This window comes from Acanthochromis polyacanthus, chromosome 22 (genome assembly GCF_021347895.1).
Source record: "Acanthochromis polyacanthus isolate Apoly-LR-REF ecotype Palm Island chromosome 22, KAUST_Apoly_ChrSc, whole genome shotgun sequence".
NCBI lineage: Eukaryota > Metazoa > Chordata > Actinopteri > Pomacentridae > Acanthochromis > Acanthochromis polyacanthus.
In genome coordinates, this window is record NC_067134.1 from 11,402,011 (window position 1) to 11,421,479 (window position 19,469).

General features: G+C 42.3%; 1 protein-coding gene across 16 annotated transcripts in view; it reads left to right on the top strand.

Moving 5' to 3' along the window:
* Positions 1–19,469, top strand: part of LOC110969967 (NACHT, LRR and PYD domains-containing protein 12-like) — a 386,884-nt gene that overhangs the window by 79,931 nt on the left and 287,484 nt on the right. For 8 of the 16 annotated variants that reach the window (XR_007939128.1, XR_007939127.1, XR_007939129.1 and 5 more), the window contains one exon: positions 379–552. Coding sequence is in view for 13 of the 16 variants with exons in the window: in XM_051942204.1 (XP_051798164.1) it covers positions 379–552 (174 nt within the window). In the remaining 3 variants the exon portion in view is untranslated. Of the gene's footprint in view, positions 1–378; positions 553–851; positions 1,026–1,550; positions 1,598–1,745; positions 3,415–19,469 lie in introns of those variants that run through there. The other 8 variants (XM_051942206.1, XM_051942211.1, XM_051942212.1 and 5 more) reach the window with 5 other exon arrangements.

Here is a 19,469-nt window from a genome sequence, read left to right on the forward strand (position 1 = left end):
GGGTTAGCATATGAAATGCACAAAATTGTTCAAGCAAAAAATAAATAAATAAATAAATATAATACATGCCTACACAACGAAGGGGCAGAGAAAAAAAAATAAACAAAAAAGAAATAAAAAAAACATCTAAACTGTCAGTTTGTTTTTTAATCAGATGAAATACTTCACTGCTGAACTTCAAAGTAATCTGAATACTGTAATGTGCTACACTTTGGATTATTTTCACATTTAAATACTATTGCAAAGGACTGTCCTCAGTGCTGCTGTATCCTGGACATAGTGGGATGTATTTGTTGTTAAATTCACTGCTGTCTTTACAGCAGGATAGAAAATAATGGACTAAATGTATTATTTATCTTCTTCTCTTTGTCTCTTCAGACTGAGTGGCTGTAATCTGTCAGAGAGAAGCTGTGGAGCTCTGTCCTCAGTCCTCAGCTCCCAGTCCTCCAGTGTGACAGAGCTGGACCTGAGTAACAACAACCTGCAGGATTCAGGAGTGAAGAGTCTTTCTGCTGGACTGGAGAGTCCACACTGTAAACTGGAAGCTCTCAGGTCAGGACTCACACTTTCAAACTGATGTGATTTCTATCAGTGGATAAACAGCTAATCTGAGAAGAATCATTTCTGCTGATGGGATTCATCAAATGAGCTTTTACTGAACTTGTGCAGGACTTTGTCAGGGTTTATTTTTTACATGATTAAATCCCACTAATCATTGTTGAGATTGTTGATTTGCTTAAGATGCATGAAATGTGCAGCAAAATGTAGGTTAAAGACAAAGAAGAAAAGAAGGAGTGAGAAACATCCATCCAAGTGTTGTCCGTCAGGTTTGTGTTGTTTTGTGTGTGCAGGCTGTCAGGCTGTCTGGTCACAGAGGAAGGCTGTGCTTCTCTGGCCTCAGCTCTGAGCTTGAAGACCTCAAATCTGAGAGAGCTGGACCTGAGCTACAACCATCCAGGAGACTCAGGAGAGAAGATGCTGAGAGCGAAAGTGGAGGATCCACACTGTAGACTGGAAACTCTCAGGTACAGACAGACAGACATTCTCAGCAAAATATCATCCTGAAGCTGAAGCTGAAGAAGGGTGACGTGTACGGTGCAGCTGCAGTCACGGCGCACTGGAGAAGCTGAGTTTGTGTACAGTGTGCTGCAGAGCTTGAAAAAAGTTCCTCGTTCTCCACCGCAGTTGGTCTGGACTCTGAATACAATTTGTTACCAACAGTGAGCCACGCTAAGCTGATGAGCTAGCTGTCCAACTCCGGTTTAGAAACCAGGTCGTTAAAACTAGCTTAGCACAACGACACGAAACAGGGTAAACTGTTAGCCTAGCTCCATGAAAAGAGGAACCATAAATGAGTAAAGCTGAATAATGAGTTTAAACTGAGCTGGAATAGGACGAGCACAGGACAGGACTTTAGAGATGCTGCATTCAGGTGTCTGTGTCTCCATGTTGGACTGGTCCTTTATCAGTGGAACAGTGTGAGAGCCATGTAATGTCCATGTGTGCTGCTGAAAGAGTCTCTGCTGCTCTGACCGTCCTCCTCCTTTCAGGGTGACGCCTGCTGGAGTCCGATGGTTGACACCAGGTCTGAGGAAGTGTAAGTGTGTTTTAATGGATTGATGGAAACAAAGCAGCACATTCAAGCATCTTCAAAGTGTCACATCTCTGAGGTCATCATCAAAGCTTTAATACTGATCACATGATCCATCAATAACTGCAGCTGTGTTGTTTGTTCTCTCCATCAGATTCCTGTCAACTCACAGTCGACATAAACACAGTAAATAGAAAACTCAAACTGTCTGACAACAACAGGAAGGTGACATTTGTGGAGGAGGATCAGTCGTATCCTGATCATTCAGACAGGTTTGACTACTGGAAACAGCTGCTGTGTGAAACTGGTCTGACTGGTCGCTGTTACTGGGAGGTGGAGTGGAGAGGAGATGTTGAAATATCAGTGAGTTACAGAGAAATCAGAAGGAAAGGAAACAATAGTTTGTCTTGGTTTGGATTTAATGATCATTCCTGGAGTCTGCAATGCTCTGATGATGGTTACTCTGTTGTTCACTATTACACGTCAACACCCATCAGGTCCTCCTCAGTCTCTTACAGAGTTTCAGTTTATGTGGACGTTCCTGCTGGAACTCTGTCCTTCTACAGAGTCTCCTCTGACTCTCTGATCCACCTCCACACCTTCAACACCACATTCACTCAAACTCTCTATCCTGGATTTGGGTTCTTCTTGTCCAGGCCTGGTTCCTCAGTGTCTCTGTGCTGAGTTGAGTCTCCAGAGTCTCCTCCTGGTAGAGAAACGGTGTTGAACAGATAGTTGAGTCTCTCCATGACTCTGTCCCTCACAAACATGTTTTCACATTCATGGATTAAATGTGTTTCTTTGTCAAATCCTTCTAAATGATTCCTTGTAAACTTGTTCCTCTTCAAAGATGGACGTTGTGATTATTCCAGGAGCCAAATGTGGTGTTTGTGTCTTTTTCAAGTCAAATGTTGAGAGTGAAAATCAGGATGTGGTGTTCCTCTGACGCTCACTTTCAGTATCTTCATGACAAAATGTGCATGTGTTATCCAAATTAAATCTCATTCTTAAACATTCTCTACATGGATAGACATCATAAATAGTTTAGAAATGAACTTGTTTTATTTTACCTAATAAAGGAAAAGACAAAAATCTGCTTCTGACTTTGATAGTGTCAGTCTTTGAAAATGTTGGAGATCAAACTTCTCTTTTAATGGGAAGAGGAAAACATTCTTTTGTTGCTAATAACCTCAAAATGTTGTTCTTACATTTAATGTCTAAAAATGTATATCTGTCAATAAACAGCTTATTAGAATCAGGAGTTCCAGATGAATACTATAATATTCATTTGATCAAGTTTATCAAAGCCACTGGAATAACTTTGATTACCAGAGAATGTTAATAGCAGCAATCTGAATTAAATTTAGTTTTAAAATCAATAGAACTTCAAATATCACCCTCTTCTTCCATTAAGTGTTACAGCCCAAATTCCTTTCTCCATCCAATCCTTCACAAATACAGATTTCCTCCTGTATAAATACTCCTGTTATTCCATATTGTAGCTTTGTGTGGACTGAAGTTCTGCTTTTAAAGCGTTTTCCAATGTAATAACACCTGCATGTGGAAATCTGATCATTTAAAGGGTAATCTCAAGGGATAAAAATCTTAAAAGAAATGAATTCCTCGTAGCATTAGAAAAAGATGAGGCGGTAAAGTAAAGCACATAATGTTCATGTTTTATAAAGTCTGTAACCACCTTCATTTAACTGAACCATTCATTGTTTCTAAATCAATGACATTCAAACCCCCTCCTCTACTGATTTTACCACATCACCTTTTATCAAGAGTTGGTTATTATTCCAAATAAAATCAGAGTGAATTTGGTTGATTTTCTTCATACATCTGATTTTACATTTTATTGCAAAACAATTTGAATGTTAGAAGTTTCCCTGTTTATAATTATTTTAGTGATAGTTACTCCCTTATATTTACCTCATTTTTTACTGGAATATTATGAATAAAGGTTTGTGTGCTATCGTGAATGGCCAAGATCTCATATTTAGTTTAAATACATGTTAGGGCCGAGCAGAGAACACACAGCGGCAGGCGAGAACTGGTTCAGGCAAGGATATATTTCTGGAGAACAGGCAGATTTACAGGGAGGGAGGAAGTGAGGGAAGCCGGAGGGAGACCTGGAGGGGGGAGCGGCGGTGCTGGGGGTCAGAGCGGACTGGGTCATAGGCAGGCAGGGGTCCGGTGGCAGAGAGCGGATCAGAGGCTTGGTTCCGGGCTCGGCCTGAGTGCGGGAATTCCGGTCGTCTGGATGGCGAGACAGAGGATTCCGGCGGCGGAGAGCGGGCCGGAGGCTTGGGTTCCGAGGACTGGGGTCTGGGTGCAGGGGTTCCGAGTCGTCAGGGAGTCAAGGCAGGGGTTCCGAGTCGTCAGGGAGTCAAGGCAGGGGTTCCGAGTCGTCAGGGAGTCAAGGCAGGGGTTCCGAGTCGTCAGGGAGTCAAGGCAGGGGTTCCGAGTCGTCAGGGAGTCAAGGCAGGGGTTCCGAGTCGTCAGGGAGTCAAGGCAGGGGTTCCGAGTCTTCAGGGAGTCAAGGCAGGGGTTCCGAGCCGTCAGGGAGTCAAGGCAGGGGTTCCGAGCCGTCAGGGAGTCAAGGCAGGGGTTCCGAGCCGTCAGGGAGTCAAGGCAGGGGTTCCGAGCCGTCAGGGAGTCAAGGCAGGGGTTCCGAGTCGTCAGGGAGTCAAGGCAGGGGTTCCGAGCCGTCAGGGAGTCAAGGCAGGGGTTCCGAGTCGTCAGGGAGTCAAGGCAGGGGTTCCAAGAGTTGGCGGCCAGGGAGAGAGATCCGGGACCAAAGCGGGGAGGATCGGAGGTGCAGAAGGGAGTCCGGGCAGCTGGGTCAGGCGAACTGTGAGGGAGGAGAACAGGATTAGTATTTTGCAGTTGATGAAAAATCATGCAAAGGCTAGAAAGCAACCAACTGCGAGAGCAGAGTTTACAATCTAGCAAGGTGTGGAAGGTAAGAGCGGTCTTTATGGAGGAGGTGGTAATCATGAGAACGACTCACAGCTGCCCGCATCCTGTGGAGTGAGCTGATTGCCGTGAGGCTGACTCCACTCAGCAGCAGCAGCAGAGGAGAAAAGGGAGCAAGGGTTGTCAGGTGGGAGCAGAGGAGGAGGCCCTGACAATACAATCCTGAGGCTTCTGGAAAAATACTTTTAAGGCATTGGGTATTTGGTGAAAATTCTTTCAAAATAATGTATCTGTTAAAGGATTGCCCATGACATTTAATGATTGGGAGCTGCGGCGACAAGTGTCTCCTATCTACAGTCATCATCAGCTGGTGCAGGAGCAGGTGGAATGCAGCCAATCAAACCCCACCTGCTTCACAATATAACCTGACGCCACTCACCTCTCAGCGCTGGATCGTGATACAAGCCACATCTGGTCCTCCTGTGCCTGCTTTGTTTCTCCTGGTTAGCTCAGTGTTTGGCTGCTGTCCTCTTCTGTGACTTTCCTCCAGCTGTTCCGTTCACCACCTGGACCAACTCACCTGTGCAGAGTTCCTCCTCTGGTGTCCAAGCTGCCACTGCAGCTCCTCCGTTCAACGCATTGGGTTATCCACGCCATCTGGACTCCTGCTTCATCCAAAGACCCCTGCCAACCCCTTTCAGTCACAGCTAAGCCCAGTCTGAGCATCAAGTAGTCTTACTAATGTAACGCTACCACATGGTTTGTTCTCGTAGCTTCCTTGTTTCTAGTTCAGGAATTCTAGTTCCGAGTTTTCTGATGTCACAGTTTTTGCCCAGTTGCTAATGTTAACCTTTGAATCTGCTTTTTCTCGAGTGTTCTAGTTAGGAGTTTTTCGTCTTTTCAACGTTTCACTATTAGTGTGAATCTTTCTGTGAGTTACTAATTCTTTATGTAGATTTTCCTCCATGCCATTAGGAGTCTCCTTGAGTTCTAAGAAAACCTTTGTTCTGGTTCCAGTCACAGTTGTAGTTCTGTCTTTTCCAGTGAAATTTGCTGGATTTTTTTTTTTTTGTCAATGTTCTTAAAAAAATATTTTTGCTGATACGTAATCATGTTAGATAATAGGATTTTTTTAAAAAAAGATTTTTACTAATTTTTTTGAAAATATTTACAAGAATTGTCTTGCTAAATGTGTGGGGTTTTTTTTGTAGAACAACCCTTTAAGGTTTGGGCAATTTCCGCCCGAAATTTCTACTGAGATTTACAGAAAGTAAATTGAATGCTGTTCTTGAACTGTTTGGAGTACATGCATGGTTGGGGTCTCATTTGAAAGCTGACAACCTGAATTTTCACCCAGTGCAGTCAGAATTACTCTAGGTGCTACTGGCACAGAGTATTTCATGTTGGCACACACTGAATTAGGATGAATTTTTTTCTCGCCTACATTTTTTCCCTAATAAAACGCCTGAAAATCAGTGTGGCAGCACTGTAAGAGCTTGAAAACACAATATTGCAAAAGCCTGGGGTCTTACATAGTTCAGGTCAAAATTTCAGAGCAATACTACAAGAAATGAGTGTTTCACACATGTATTCGTACTGATATGCTCCGCCCCTGTCAATGTTGGATACACTCTTTATACACTGTGCACACTCTTTACAGAATGGTATAAATTCATTTTCACTTCATTTTCACATTATTTTCATTCCAAAAACTCATAAAGAACTCAAAAAATCACTTCAGATAGGCTTCAGTGTCGATCACACACACAGATTGAGAGGAATACAGAGAAACAGCAGGTGGAGCCCGGAGCTCACGAATGAAATATCATATAAAGCCGCTGGCAGAGGCGGGATTTATATTCAAGCCATTCAGTAAGCTCATTGGCTACCAGGCCTGTCAATCTAACGTTTCCTCCGGCGTGATTTGCTGAGAAACAAGTCAATCAAGTGATGTAATCGATATCTGTCAGATTCGGCCATGGTTGGCTATATCGCCGAAGTAGGCGGAAACGAGTCACCTGATTGGTTGAAGTCCGGTTTGAAGCGGAAAAGAAGCCTCCAGTGTCCATTTTGAATCGCGAACAAAGGGAATAGGACCGTGTATGATAAAGTTATAATAGAAAGATGCAGTGAATATGAAACGCACAGCGCCACCACGCGCCGCGTGCACGCGCACGGAGCCGATCGTTTTCTGGATTTTTTACCTATTTCGAGACATGTTTTGGCCAAAGTATTATACTGGATTGTTTCCTCTGGATGGCTAAGCTTGGGTTCTGGCCAGTTTTTGTGGATTATCTTCTTTTATGACCAGAAACGAGCGTCCAAACTGCGTCGACAGGTGAGCTGTGCACGTTTACATGACTTGTTGTTTGTTGGATAAATGTGTTTATATTACCCGCTGTGGTAATCACATCTGAAAGTGGTTTATACCGGCGGATTCATGAGAATCTCAGCTTTCTATGTGTGTATAGTGTTTGTATAATCGTGTTTGCAGTGTCCTTCTATTTCAAAAAAAGCGTATACCGATAAAAAAACGGCCCGCCCGCGGGCCGCCGTACTTTAACGGGAACTTAAGGAATTATTGGAATTTTCTTCCTTACAGTTTAGTACATTTTCAGATGTTTGTGGGGATTGTTTTTTTTTTTTTTTTTTGCTGAATTTTTGGATTTTTTTTTCAGACAAACCTTTTTTTGTTTTTTTTGGTGCCTGTATCTGAAGACAACAGGAGGGTTAACATACAGAATTAATATTTCTGCAGCTTAACCACCAATCTCCATATCCTAAAGACAGGTCAAGCAGACCTGATGGTAGCATATTATCCTAGCAGAATTCTTTGCTCTCCGACTGCAGGCTTTCTTGTTGTTCCGAGAATCTGTAAAAGTAGAATGGGAGGCAGAGTCTTCAGTTATCAGCTCCTCTCTTGTGGAACCTGCTCCCAGTTTGGGTTCTGGAGGCAGACACCCTCTCTATTTTTAAGACCAGGCTTAAAACGTTCCTTTTTGACAAATCTTGTTAGGGCTGACTGGGTGACCCTGGGGGGGTCAGCTGGTGTCTTCATTGGAACATCTGGGTTCCTCTTCGATGTCCCCAAGTTCTGCTGCTATAGTCCGAAGCTGCTGGGGGACCTCTCTGGATGCACCTTCTCTAACTACCTTTCTATTTATTTTATATATATATATATATACTGTTATTGTGTTACACTCACTCTGTTTGCCCCTGTGTTAGTTCTCCGAGTGTCCCTGGTTTCAGAGCTGGATGCTTCAGATCTGCGGTCGATGTTTCACCAACTGGTCTAGTCTCCACCATGTCCACTGCAGATGCTGCTGCTGACCTTCCTCCAGCCCTCCGCTTCCAGCTGCACATTTCCACCAGTTGACTCTGCATCACCCTCACTTTACTTGATATGCTCTTTGACGTATTTTAGAGTTTACTACCAGCTATATATGTAGTATATTTATTGCCAGAGCTGTACATCATAACAGGAAACTATGAATCAGTTTCAGTGTTAGCTTCTACTTTGTATCATCTGTCTTATCATGCATACATCCAACTGTATGTTATGTTCCTTGTTCCCCACTCTCCTCCCATCAACCCACCCAGCCAGCAGCAGAAGGGTCCCTCCACATAAAGAGCAGAGTTCTGCCCAAGGGTTTTTACCAGGGCCGGACTGGGAAAGAAATTCAGGCCGGGAGATTTCCAATCAGTCAGGCCACTTCCGCCACCGCAAGGGTTGTCACGTGGGATAATGCACCAAAATTTTGTTTTTTTTCCTTCCAAAAATATGCCTTTTACAGTTCTGTTATAGCAATTACAACACTACTAAACAGACAGTAAGTCTATTAAACACAACCATAACGACAGCTCCATACAGTCCAGTACTTTTCTCTTCTGTAATCTCTTCACTACCCTCACCAATTTTTCCAATGTTTTCCTTTTCCTATTATTTATATAACATGTGGAATTAAAAAATATATATTATTTTGTCAGCAAATCGTTTAGATGTCAGCTGGTCATAGCTAATAGTATATGCAAACACCAATGTTAATTTTATAACTGAAAATTGTAAGTCAACTGCCTATCCTACCTGAAGAGGGGGTCTCAAACGTTTTCAGGCTTCCTGCAACCCACCTGACACCTGTGGAGCTTATTTGGACCAGACATTTTTTTATTATATTTTGGCCTTTGAGGTCTGATGATGCATTTGTGAGAAGAACCGACCGTTTGTAAACTTACTTGAAGTAGCAGCATCATTTATTTTCAACTGTACACTGCTGGACCTGGGTGGGGGTTGATGAAACGTGTGTTATTTTATAACACTTTGCCCCTTCCTCCTCGAGCAACCTTTTTTTCTTCTCCATCTCCCTCTCATGTCCACCTTTTCTCTTCGTCTTTTCTCGTTTTTTGCCGCCAGCTTTCTCAGGGTGCTCCATAATCTTCGCTCCTTCCACTCTCTGGCCTCACTCTCATATCACCGCTCTGCAGTGCATGCTTCCCCGTTCTGGCTATGAAGGGGCGGGCCATAAAGCAACTAACCAATCATGGCACGTTTCTTCTAAAAAAATGTCACTTTGACCAATCCCTATCCTTCTGATTTAGCGCTCAGAGCACTTGCTTTGTGTGAGTGACAGGAGGGTGGGCGTGTACTCTGTAAGGCAGTGGTTGGCACCTGGCGGCCCGCGGGCCAAAACTGGCCCGTCAGGAATATCTGGCCCGCCAGATGATTTTGAAAATTTGATTTGGCATGGAGCCAAGCCAGTCCGTCACCGCAACACGAAACTCGCGTGGTCGGCTGCTGCCGGTCATTTCCGCGTTTGCGCTACTGGTCAGACACGGTTGTACCAGCCAGATTTCACTGAGCAACAGTGTGTACAAAACATGTGTCTCTCGGCAGTCATTTTTAATACATCTGTGGTCAGATGTGTAACCACATCAAGGGCCCCAACGGTAGTATTTGGACTTAAGAGACTCTTTTGTTGTTTATATTTTATCTTATTTCTACCTTGTGCACAAGAGTTTAGTATTTTATTTGCTACTTTGAGGGGAAATTTAATGCCAGTGTATGAATGTGCTTAAGCTGAAGTTGCATTTGGTTCGATTTAAACCGTCAAAGGCTTTACTAAATCCTTTTGAAGCCACACAAATTGTGTATTGTCTTGTTTTCCCGCTGATCATTCCTGTTCGTAGGCTCCAGAGTCGCATCTATGCTTCTGACACTGGCCCAGATCTTTAAAAATTTAGGTCATCTGTACCCATATCCTAGACCATAGGTTACATATCCTTTTAAATTTAATGTGGCTTTTCAGTTTTGTCTAAATCTTTATTTAAATATCCAGTCATGCTCTTTCTAAACCTGTTTCTCTACCAGCTGAGCTGCTACATGAGCTCTTTCATGAAGGGAAAATATTTACAATCAGATGTGATGAATAATAATAAGAATAATGTAGTGAAATATTCATGTTTGAAAATTAGAGTGTGGTTCACTTCACAGTTAACCATCTGGTTTAAATGAACACTGAATGGTTTGAAAGCTTTTTCCCATGATCTCTGTGGTTCACGAAAAGACAACGAACATATCCAGTGAGAAAATACTGTATTTTGTAAAACTTTCTAAATTTCCCTCGATGTTGTCGTGTAAGTCTGACCAGGTGAACAAAACTGACATCATTTGTAAATTATAGAGTAAATTCCACAAGTGTGTCAAGATGTAATGAATTCGAACTAAACCTGGAGTATTTTCTTGCAGTGTTCTGACTGCTCCACTTGGTGGCGATAAAGCACAAGAAAAACAAACAACTGGTCCTGGAATGAGTGGCGACACTCCATCTTGTTTCTCTGACAGGTCAAGGAAGGCCACAGATTCAATTTGACTTGAAACAAAACTGTCACAAGTTTGTGGAGAACCCAGATGCAGACATTAATGAGGTGGAGGTGATCACACACTTAGTAAACAAGGTGTTTATTCATGAAAGTGAATTACAAGGTGTGCTTGGCTGTCTGTCTGTCTGTGACCCTTTGATGGACTGGAGACATGTCCAGATGTCCCCTGTCTTCACACTTTGTCAGCTGGGATAGACTCCAGCCCTCCTGGGACCCCACAGATGATAAGGCGATGGACTGATAATGGATGGATGGAATTACAAGGTGAAATCCAAGTGCGAGCAGCAAAAACAGGTGAGACAACCCAGGGGAATGAGCAGGGAGTAGTGACTAAACAAACTGAACAAAGTGCTACATGAACTATGGGAGGCTGAATTCCAAAAACCAAGGACACCAAAAAACATACAAGAGACAAGAAACTAAGACAACATGCCTGGAGCCAAGAAACAGAAGAAAAGAATGAATAGACAGAGCAGGGGATAAACACTCAACACATATTTCTACACACAGGGGAAAACAACAGTAATTAGCGGCTAGGCTAGAATGCAGAGTTTAGACTGAACAAACCAGGTACCTTATCTGTTGTCTGTATTTAAAATGACTCACATTAAAACATGATTCCAGTGAAACAGCTTTGAGAGAAGTCAGAAGTGTTGGTGTGCTTGTTGTAAATGTTCCACATGAATCCATGTTTCCTTCTTTAATGCTCCTCATGATGCTGGGACTAAAGATGTGCTCTACATGGATCATCTGCTTTTAAAATGACACAGCAGCAAACATCTCAACTAAGAGTCCCTCAGAGAGAATCTTCAGCTAGTTCATGGAGCCAACCTCACTTTAAAAGCAGCATCAGCAGCGTCTGTTTCAGCCTCACATAAAAACTTATAGCTTTTTGATTCTGATTTGATCTCAGCTCCAACATGAAGGAGTGCAGAGACCAAACAGAACAAACCTGCATCACTTTGGATCTGGCTTCGAAAGCAGCAGAAATGACTCAGCTCTTCTGGGATTCTTGTCACATTTGATGCTTTCAAACTATCTGCCAGTTGCTTCATGGACTGATTGAGCTCACCTGATCCTGGATCTGAATCTAAAGCCAACAAAGCAGCATCAGCTGATCCACTTCCTCACATCCAGCCTCCACTGCTGCTCAACATGGACTCTCAGAAAACTGCTCACATCCTTTTTGTTCCTTCAATGTTTGCTAGAAGTCAGCAGGGTGGGGCCTGGCTAGTTCCTGGATGGAAGAACCTGGGAAGAGCAGATAGATGCTGGAAGCTTTTATCTGTCCAACCTGCAGAGGGCGCTGCTGCTGCTGGACTGGAAACAGCCTGAAGAACCAGAGGAGGAATTATTCTGAAGATATGGAGAGAAAACACACAAGTAAACAGTGAAGCAGCTACAATCAGTGATTTTAGACACTGTTGGCTGATTTCATCTGGAAGATATCAGATAAATGGAGGAAAACGTTCAATATTTCACATTAAAACAGCGTGAAAGTGAATTAGTGAGACAGGTTCCCAGTTGTAAGGACATTAAAATGATCCTTAAAAACAGAATTTACAAAGTGATCTTGTGGGTCTAGAGGCTCAAAGTGTGACATTTACCAAACTGTGTGGAATTATGAGAGTCAAATATATGAATGAAGGAATGAAATGGGAAAGAATGTGTGAAATTCTTCAAAGTTTCATTGGATTCATCTCATCTAAAGGACATTTTCATGAATGTGGAAAAAGGACAGGAAGTGGCTTAAAGCAAAGACCCAGAAAAATCTGAAAGTGTGATCAAATCCAAGAAGAGACTAAAGGAGAGCAGAACACTAAACTCTTGAGCTTCCACATTGAAATGAGGAGTGGATTAAAGTCCACAGCAGCAGACAAAGAAGAAGATGAAGCCAGAGAAGGTTTGGATTCCTCAGGTGACATGTAGAGTGTAGATTCCCTCTCTGACTGTAGTTCCTGTAAAACAGCTTCTCAGGACATTTAGTGTTGAAATGGAGTCATCACTTCTGGGATTGATTCTTCTTTATTCTTCCTTCTGAATATTGTCCTAAAAGCTTCATATTTGAAAATGGAAAATGTTCCCAAACACACATTTTCACAAAGTTACGTTTCAACTCACCACAAACTGATTCATCAAGTTTCCTGCTTTGTTGCCCTGACAACAGTGATGTCACACCACTTCCTGTTCCTCAGGTTAGTTCAGTCTTTCATCGCCCTTGTGTTGCAGATTCTTTTCTCTGTCTGAATGTGAGTAAAAGAGACTTGAAACTGTTTTTTTTTATATCTATAGAACATAAAACAGATTGAATCATTCGTCGTATTTTAACTCAAAAACAACGTTGTTGTGACACAATTAAAACATTAAATCAATCAGGCAGTTCTAAACATGAGTTGTTCTTATCAGCAGAACTTCAGTTGAACAGTTGTAGGATGGAAACACTTTGAACATTTGATTTTTCAACAACACACGTAGAACTAGAACATTGTGTGGACCAAACAGTGGTGGAAAAAAAGTTTTGGGATTCCCCATGGATTTGTGAAATCCTGCATTAAGAATCCCCCTGTGGTCTTCAAGTATAATTTCTTTTAGTTCAGTCACAGCCAGAATACTAAATGCATCATAAAAAAAAGGCGTGAAAACTGATTGGTTCCATAAAAATACAGAAGAAATGTTGACTTTGGCTCATTTAGGTTCCAGTGATCCACTAATGAAGGTCCTGCTTTTTATTAAAAGACATAATTTTAGTTTCCGTGCTTTGTGTCTTTATAAAGCAGCACATTAGAAAGTTCTTCAGAGATAAAAACGACTAGAACAAAGAACCGAACACGGGAAACATGAGTGAAGACAGGAAGGCTGCAGCTGTAACCACATGAACAGAAAGTGCAGATGCATTCTTTCAGCAGTTGGAGTCACTCTGCAGAAATACAGACCAACCAACAGCTGGAAGACAAAGCAACATCTGGACATCCAAGAGTTTCTTCAGCAAGAAATGACCTCATCCTGATCCACAAGGAAAACCAGCCAATGACATGACAGGAGCTTCAGCAGCAGTGGTCAAACCAAACTGGTGTCCAGTGTTCCAGCAGACTTTCAGATCATGGCTGAAGGTCCTACAAGGCTGTCAAGAACCCCCTGACCAATGAGAGACAGAGGTTAGCCCGGCATCGTTGGACCAAGAACACAAGAACTGGACAGCCAGTAAGTGGAATCTGTGGTCAGATGAGTCCAGAGTTGGTCCAAAATAACTCAAAACCACTCGTAAATTAGCTAAAACATTCCAAAATGATTCAAAAATAACTTTAAACTGTCTGAATGTGATCTGGAATTAGCTTGAAATTCATCCATAATTACTCAAAATATTTCAAGATTTTTCAAGATTTGCTAAAACAGCTCAAAAATTGTTGAAATTAGTTTATATATATATATATATATATATATATATATATATATATATATATATATACACAGTGGCTACGGAAAGTATTCAGACCCCTTGAAATTTTTCACTCTGTCATTGCAGCCATTTGCCAAAATCAAAAAAGTTCATTTTGTTTCTCATTAACTCATTCGCTGCCATTGACGTCTATAGACGTCAATTAAAATCCGAACGTTCGCTGCCAATGACGTCTATAGACGTCAATCATGTTTTTTGAATCGTGCAACGAGTCAATCAAAATTGAAAACCCTACTGAGCAGTCACTCATCATTATTCATTCAGACAGATGGTTCGAGAGGAGTAAAAGAGAATATTTTGTCAAACCACAGACAGCATCTCTGAACTGAGGGAGAGGGTTACGACACCACCTCTCAGCCACATACAAAGCAGTATTGGACTTTGTAGTGTTTGTAAGACTGTACGATTGAGTGGATGTGAGACTTTGATAGTGTGTGTGCAAGAGAGAATGAATGAGTGACTGCTCTGTAGGGTTTTCAATTTTGATTGACTCGTTGCACGATTTGACAAAATGTTAGGAAGATATCAAAACGCATGTTTTTTTTTCTTTTTTGCTGAAGATTTATTGAGAAGAAGTGTCTGACATGAAAACATTACAAAAGAAGAACTGTCTCAATCTCTCTGTCTGAATATTTAGTTACACTGTGTCTTGTATATATAGTTACAACCAAAATTTTTCAAGCCCCTAATGACAAGTGTCTTTAAAACTTGCTGGAGCATTTTATGACTGTTATAACCTTTTGCAAATAAGATATTTAACCAAACAATACCTTCTGGTAATCCAAACGAAGAATCTGAGTTCCTTCCTCATGGGAAAATGTCCTAGTTCAGCATTATTCTTGAGTATGTCTGCTGCAACTGTCTTCACCAAATCCCAATAAAGATTTCCTGTGAGATTTAAATCCTTCAATACCACTCTACAATATTCTAGGATGTCTTGGGAAACCCAGCCTTAGTAGACAATGTGATGAGCATGGTCTTGTTGCTGGAAAGCCAAATGCCGTCCCCAAGTATCATCTAATTCAATGTCAGCATTAGTTACAGCCATGGCCATAAGTTTGGACACAGCATGACTTACTATGTTTGTTTTGATGTCTATTACAGAACATAACTAATATTTTTTGACAGCACCAGTTTAATTAGTCAACAAATCAACAAGGGATATAATATTATCAATAAATTCCAACAATTGGAACAACTTTGTTCCCAAAACATAATATTAGAAGAAAATAACAAAAAAATGCAGTACTTTCACAACCGAATTTGGTAAGAATAACAAAATGACACCAAACTCTTTTGATGTTTTTTAAAATATGAAACTTACTATAGTTCTCAGGAGTTGTGTACTGTATTGTAAGTGACAATTTTGTGGTATTTTCTAAGATTCACAAGCGTCATGGTATTTGTGTCCAAACTTATGGCCATGGCTGTACAGGGTGAAGAGAAAAGGGGAGAGCACCGTCCCCTGTGGGGCCTCCATGCTGCTGACCACCACATCAGACACACAGTCCTAAAGCCTCATGTACTGTGGTCTGTTGGTGAGGTAGTCGATGATCCAAGCAGCCAGGTGACAGTCTACTCCTGCTCCCTCAAGCTTCACCCTGAGCAGAGAAGGCTGGATTGTGTTGAAAGCACTGGAGAAGTCAAAGAACATGACCCCCACAGTGCTGCCGGTGTTCTCCAGGTGAGTCAGCGATCTGTGCAGCAGGTAGACGACTGCATCATCCACTCCAATGTTCGGTTGGTAGGCGAACTGCAGTGGATCCAGATGTGGGCTCACCTGGGGATGAAGGTTCCTGAGGGCGATCCTCTCCATGGTCTTCATCAGATGAGAAGTGAGGGCCACAGGTCTGAAGTGGTTAGGCTCCCTGGGATTCCTAGTCTTTGAGACAGGAACCAGGCAGGAAATCTTCCATAACACAGGAACCCTCTCCAGACTCAGGCTCAGGTTAGAGATGTGCAGGAGAACCTGACAGAGCTGGTCTGCACAGTTTCTGAGGAGTCTGGATCTGATTCCATCAGGACCTGCAGCCTTTCTGGTGCAGCAGGGCGACAGGAGGAGGGGTGATGCTGGTGGTGGGGGGTGAGATGAGGAGGGGTGATGGGGCTGTATGTGGAGTCCGGAGGTGGTGGAAGATGGGGAGAGGAGGAGAGGTGGTGGTGGTGTTGGTGGTGTAGGGTTGAGGTGTGAAGAAGGAGCTGGCTGGTCAGTGCTTTGATGAGAGGTGGAAGGAGTGGGAGCAAAGTCAAACCTGTTAAAGAACAGATTCAGCTCATTGGCCCACTCCTGGTCTCCTGCTGCAGCTCCCCTCTCATGGCCTCTGCTGTAACCAGAGATGGATCTCAGGTCTCTCCAGACCTCAATTGTGTAACCTGCCAAAGTGTGAGAAACAAACGGAGTTCTGCACTATGAAGCCAGATCAGTGGCTCAGCAGGTATGTTGAGTCCAAACTCAGAATTTTCAGGATCCTGAAGGTGTGTCTCTTTGTACCTATCTCCATAGTAACTGATGCTGTGGAGCTAACCTGGTCCAGGTTGTGTTCAGAGTTTAGATGGAAATGGGCTGGAAGGAGCGTCTCCCTTTAACCAAATCATTTCCCAGCCAGTATTTCTGAGCCATCCAGATTCTCAGCTGAGGAAAAAGTTGTTTCTGTAAACATGTTGAGCTTTATGTGACAAAAACCACTGGATGAAGTTGTGTGGTTCCAGTTCCACTGTATGCATGGCGTGCCATGGGAACCTACATGTATGTGGTTGGTGATGCAAAAAATGCATGAATGTGTTTTAATGTCTGGTCTGTTTTCTCTGCTGGTACTGCAGCTGATAGAACACAGATTGGAAAATCAATTATTTATTGGTATTTATTACACACAATATTCAATCAGTCCCATTCATTTCATTTGGATTTGGACACAAATTGAAGAGATTTCCTGCATTATGGGATGGTGTCAGACCAGAATGTGTCTTAATTTGTCTCATTTTTATCATTTTGAGTCTTAATTTGTCTCATTGTTTAACATTCTGTCTCCTTTGTGTCATTTTATGTAATAAATTATCTATTTTTTGTGTTGTTTCCGTCTTGATTTCTTGCATTTTTGCCATTTTGTGCTGTAATTTCTCACTTAAATAGTTTTATGTCCCATTTATGTTTTTTTGTGTGTGTTAATTTGTTGATTTGTTTTTCATTTTGTGTCTTAACTTACCTCATTCTTGTTCAGAGCAGTTTGTGACTCTGCTGCTCCTTCAGTCAGGTTTGAATTAGACTCAGTCCATTTGTTGATCTTTACCTTGAAAAAGGTTGAATGTTGAAATAATCGATCACATGAAATGAGTGGGAATCAGCCTGTAAAATGTGCTCTTATTGTGAAAGTCTGCCTGCTGCTTCCTCATAGGTGGAGTCCTGACTGGTTACAGGAAACAGATCACCTGTCTGAGCGTCAAGAAGTGAACTGGAAACTTTCTACTTCTTCTTCTTCTTCTTCTTCTTCTTTTTCTTCAGTGCTTTGGATAAAGTGTAAGTTTGCTTTGTTTGCTGCTTTAACTTCAGTAATGTTGCTGTTTGTTTCTGTTCTGTGATGTTTCTACATGTTCACTTCTTATTTCAGCACACACTTTGGATGACTGCTGTTTAAACATGGATCAATATGATGATTAGATTATTGATCGACTTGAGTCAGTTTGTTGAGCTGTTGATGTTTCTTTTTCTTTTTTCTTTTTTTTTTGTCTTTTTGACTTTGGACTTGTGGGTGAGTCTCTGCAGCTCCATGACTCCATCTGCTGGACTGATAGTAGAAGTGCAGCAGCTGATCTTTTCCAGGAGGATCTGAGTGGATCAATGATTGTTTCCTGTGCAGGTGAAGGTAGAAAGTGTGTGTGAGCTGCTGTGAGTTGAGCAGCATGGATGAGTGTGAGGACAGAGAGGAGGGAGTCCCTCCCTCTAAAAGCTCTCTGTGTGGGGAACAGGAGAACCAGAGCAAAGCTCAGAGGTGAGACCACCATCTCTAACTGTCCAGGACTCTGCTGCATGTCAGAGCTCAGCATCACATCACTTCTGCATCATTATTCACAGGAATCCACCTGGACCTGGACCTCCATTCAGCTGTGTGTCCTTCCAGAGTGACTGGTCTAATGGACGCCTCATTGACTTCAAAAATCATCAATCTCCTGCTACAAGGACGTAAGCTGTGAAATCAGACTACTGACTGTTGTGTCAAATGTTCTGTCATTGTTCCAAATATGTTCCATCATGAAATCACTATGATACTCTGCTACATGATTTTTTTCTTCCTGGTGATCTTCCTCTCTATTTACCAGAATCCATCAGAGACCAGAGTCCTCTGGATCTGGACCTGGACCTGCATCCAGCTGTGTGTCCTTCAAGAGTGACCAATCTAAGGGTTTTCCTATTAATTTTAAAGGAGGACCAGGTCCTGCTGCAGAGGGGTAAAATGTTCAGAACAAAGTTTCATACAAAGTTTCATTCATTCAGTTTGATAGCAGATTGGCTCCTCATCAAACAGAGCAAATGTTTTGAAGAAGTGATGCTAATAATGTGAACATCATCCACAGAGACATTAAAACAAAACCAGTTGGATCACAGCAAGAACTTTGAGTTCACTAAAATGTCAAGAAATAGTTTTACTGGACAAAACTCCAGTTCTGCGATCATATAAGCCATGTTAGCCTGTATGTTAGCCTGTAGGTTAGCCAACATGTTAGCCTGTATGTTAGCATACATTTTAGCCTGGATGTTAGCTTGTATATTAATATGTAAGCCTACAGTTAATTTTTCATTGTTGATGGAGACGACTGATGCTGGGTGAGGATGGAGAGGACAGAAAAATGGTTCTTGTTGTCCTCTCTGAGTTTAATCAGTCAGCATCAAGACCTACAGAGCAGTTTTCCAGGTTGTCTCAGAAGTTCCAACCCTGGAGGAGGAACCTTGAACTCCTAGAAACAGTCCTGAAAAGGTTCTACAGGGACAGTTCCTGTGGTCAGAAAAAGATTGATGATGAGCCAAAATGAAGAGAAAGTTCCTGCAGTGGAAAACAGACTAATGTTGGAATCTCTAATGAACACCATAGACCTTCAGCTTGTGTTTGTCTCTGTGTGATAAAGTGAGAGTTAACTGTTGATGTTGATCCACAGAGTGGAGCAGCAGAACTCAGAGGTTCCCAGAGCTCAGTCTGTCCAGCAGCATGACCTGGACTCCATATTCATGGTGAGTTCATGGACAACAAGTTGTTCTCCATCTGTTGTGTTGAGGCATCTACATGCTGCTCTTTGTAGACCAGTGGACTGTCAGTGTGTCCAACATGGATCTGATGTTTGGCTCCATGATTTGACTCTGATGGACTCATTGACACATTTCTCTGTTCCAGCTACTGGAGGACAACATGGTGACTTTTGTGAGGAAGGAGCTGAAGAAGATGCAGAAGGTTGTGAGTCCAGATTACCCAGAATGCACAGAGAGTCAGAGGGAGGATGAGGAGGAGTTGGAGGGTGATGATGAAGAGCAGAGGAGCAGCAGAGAGATGTTTCAGCAGATCACAGTGTTGTTCCTGAGGAGGATGAAGCAGGAGAAGCTGGCTGACTGTCTGCAGAGCAGTAAGAGGATTTGTGTAA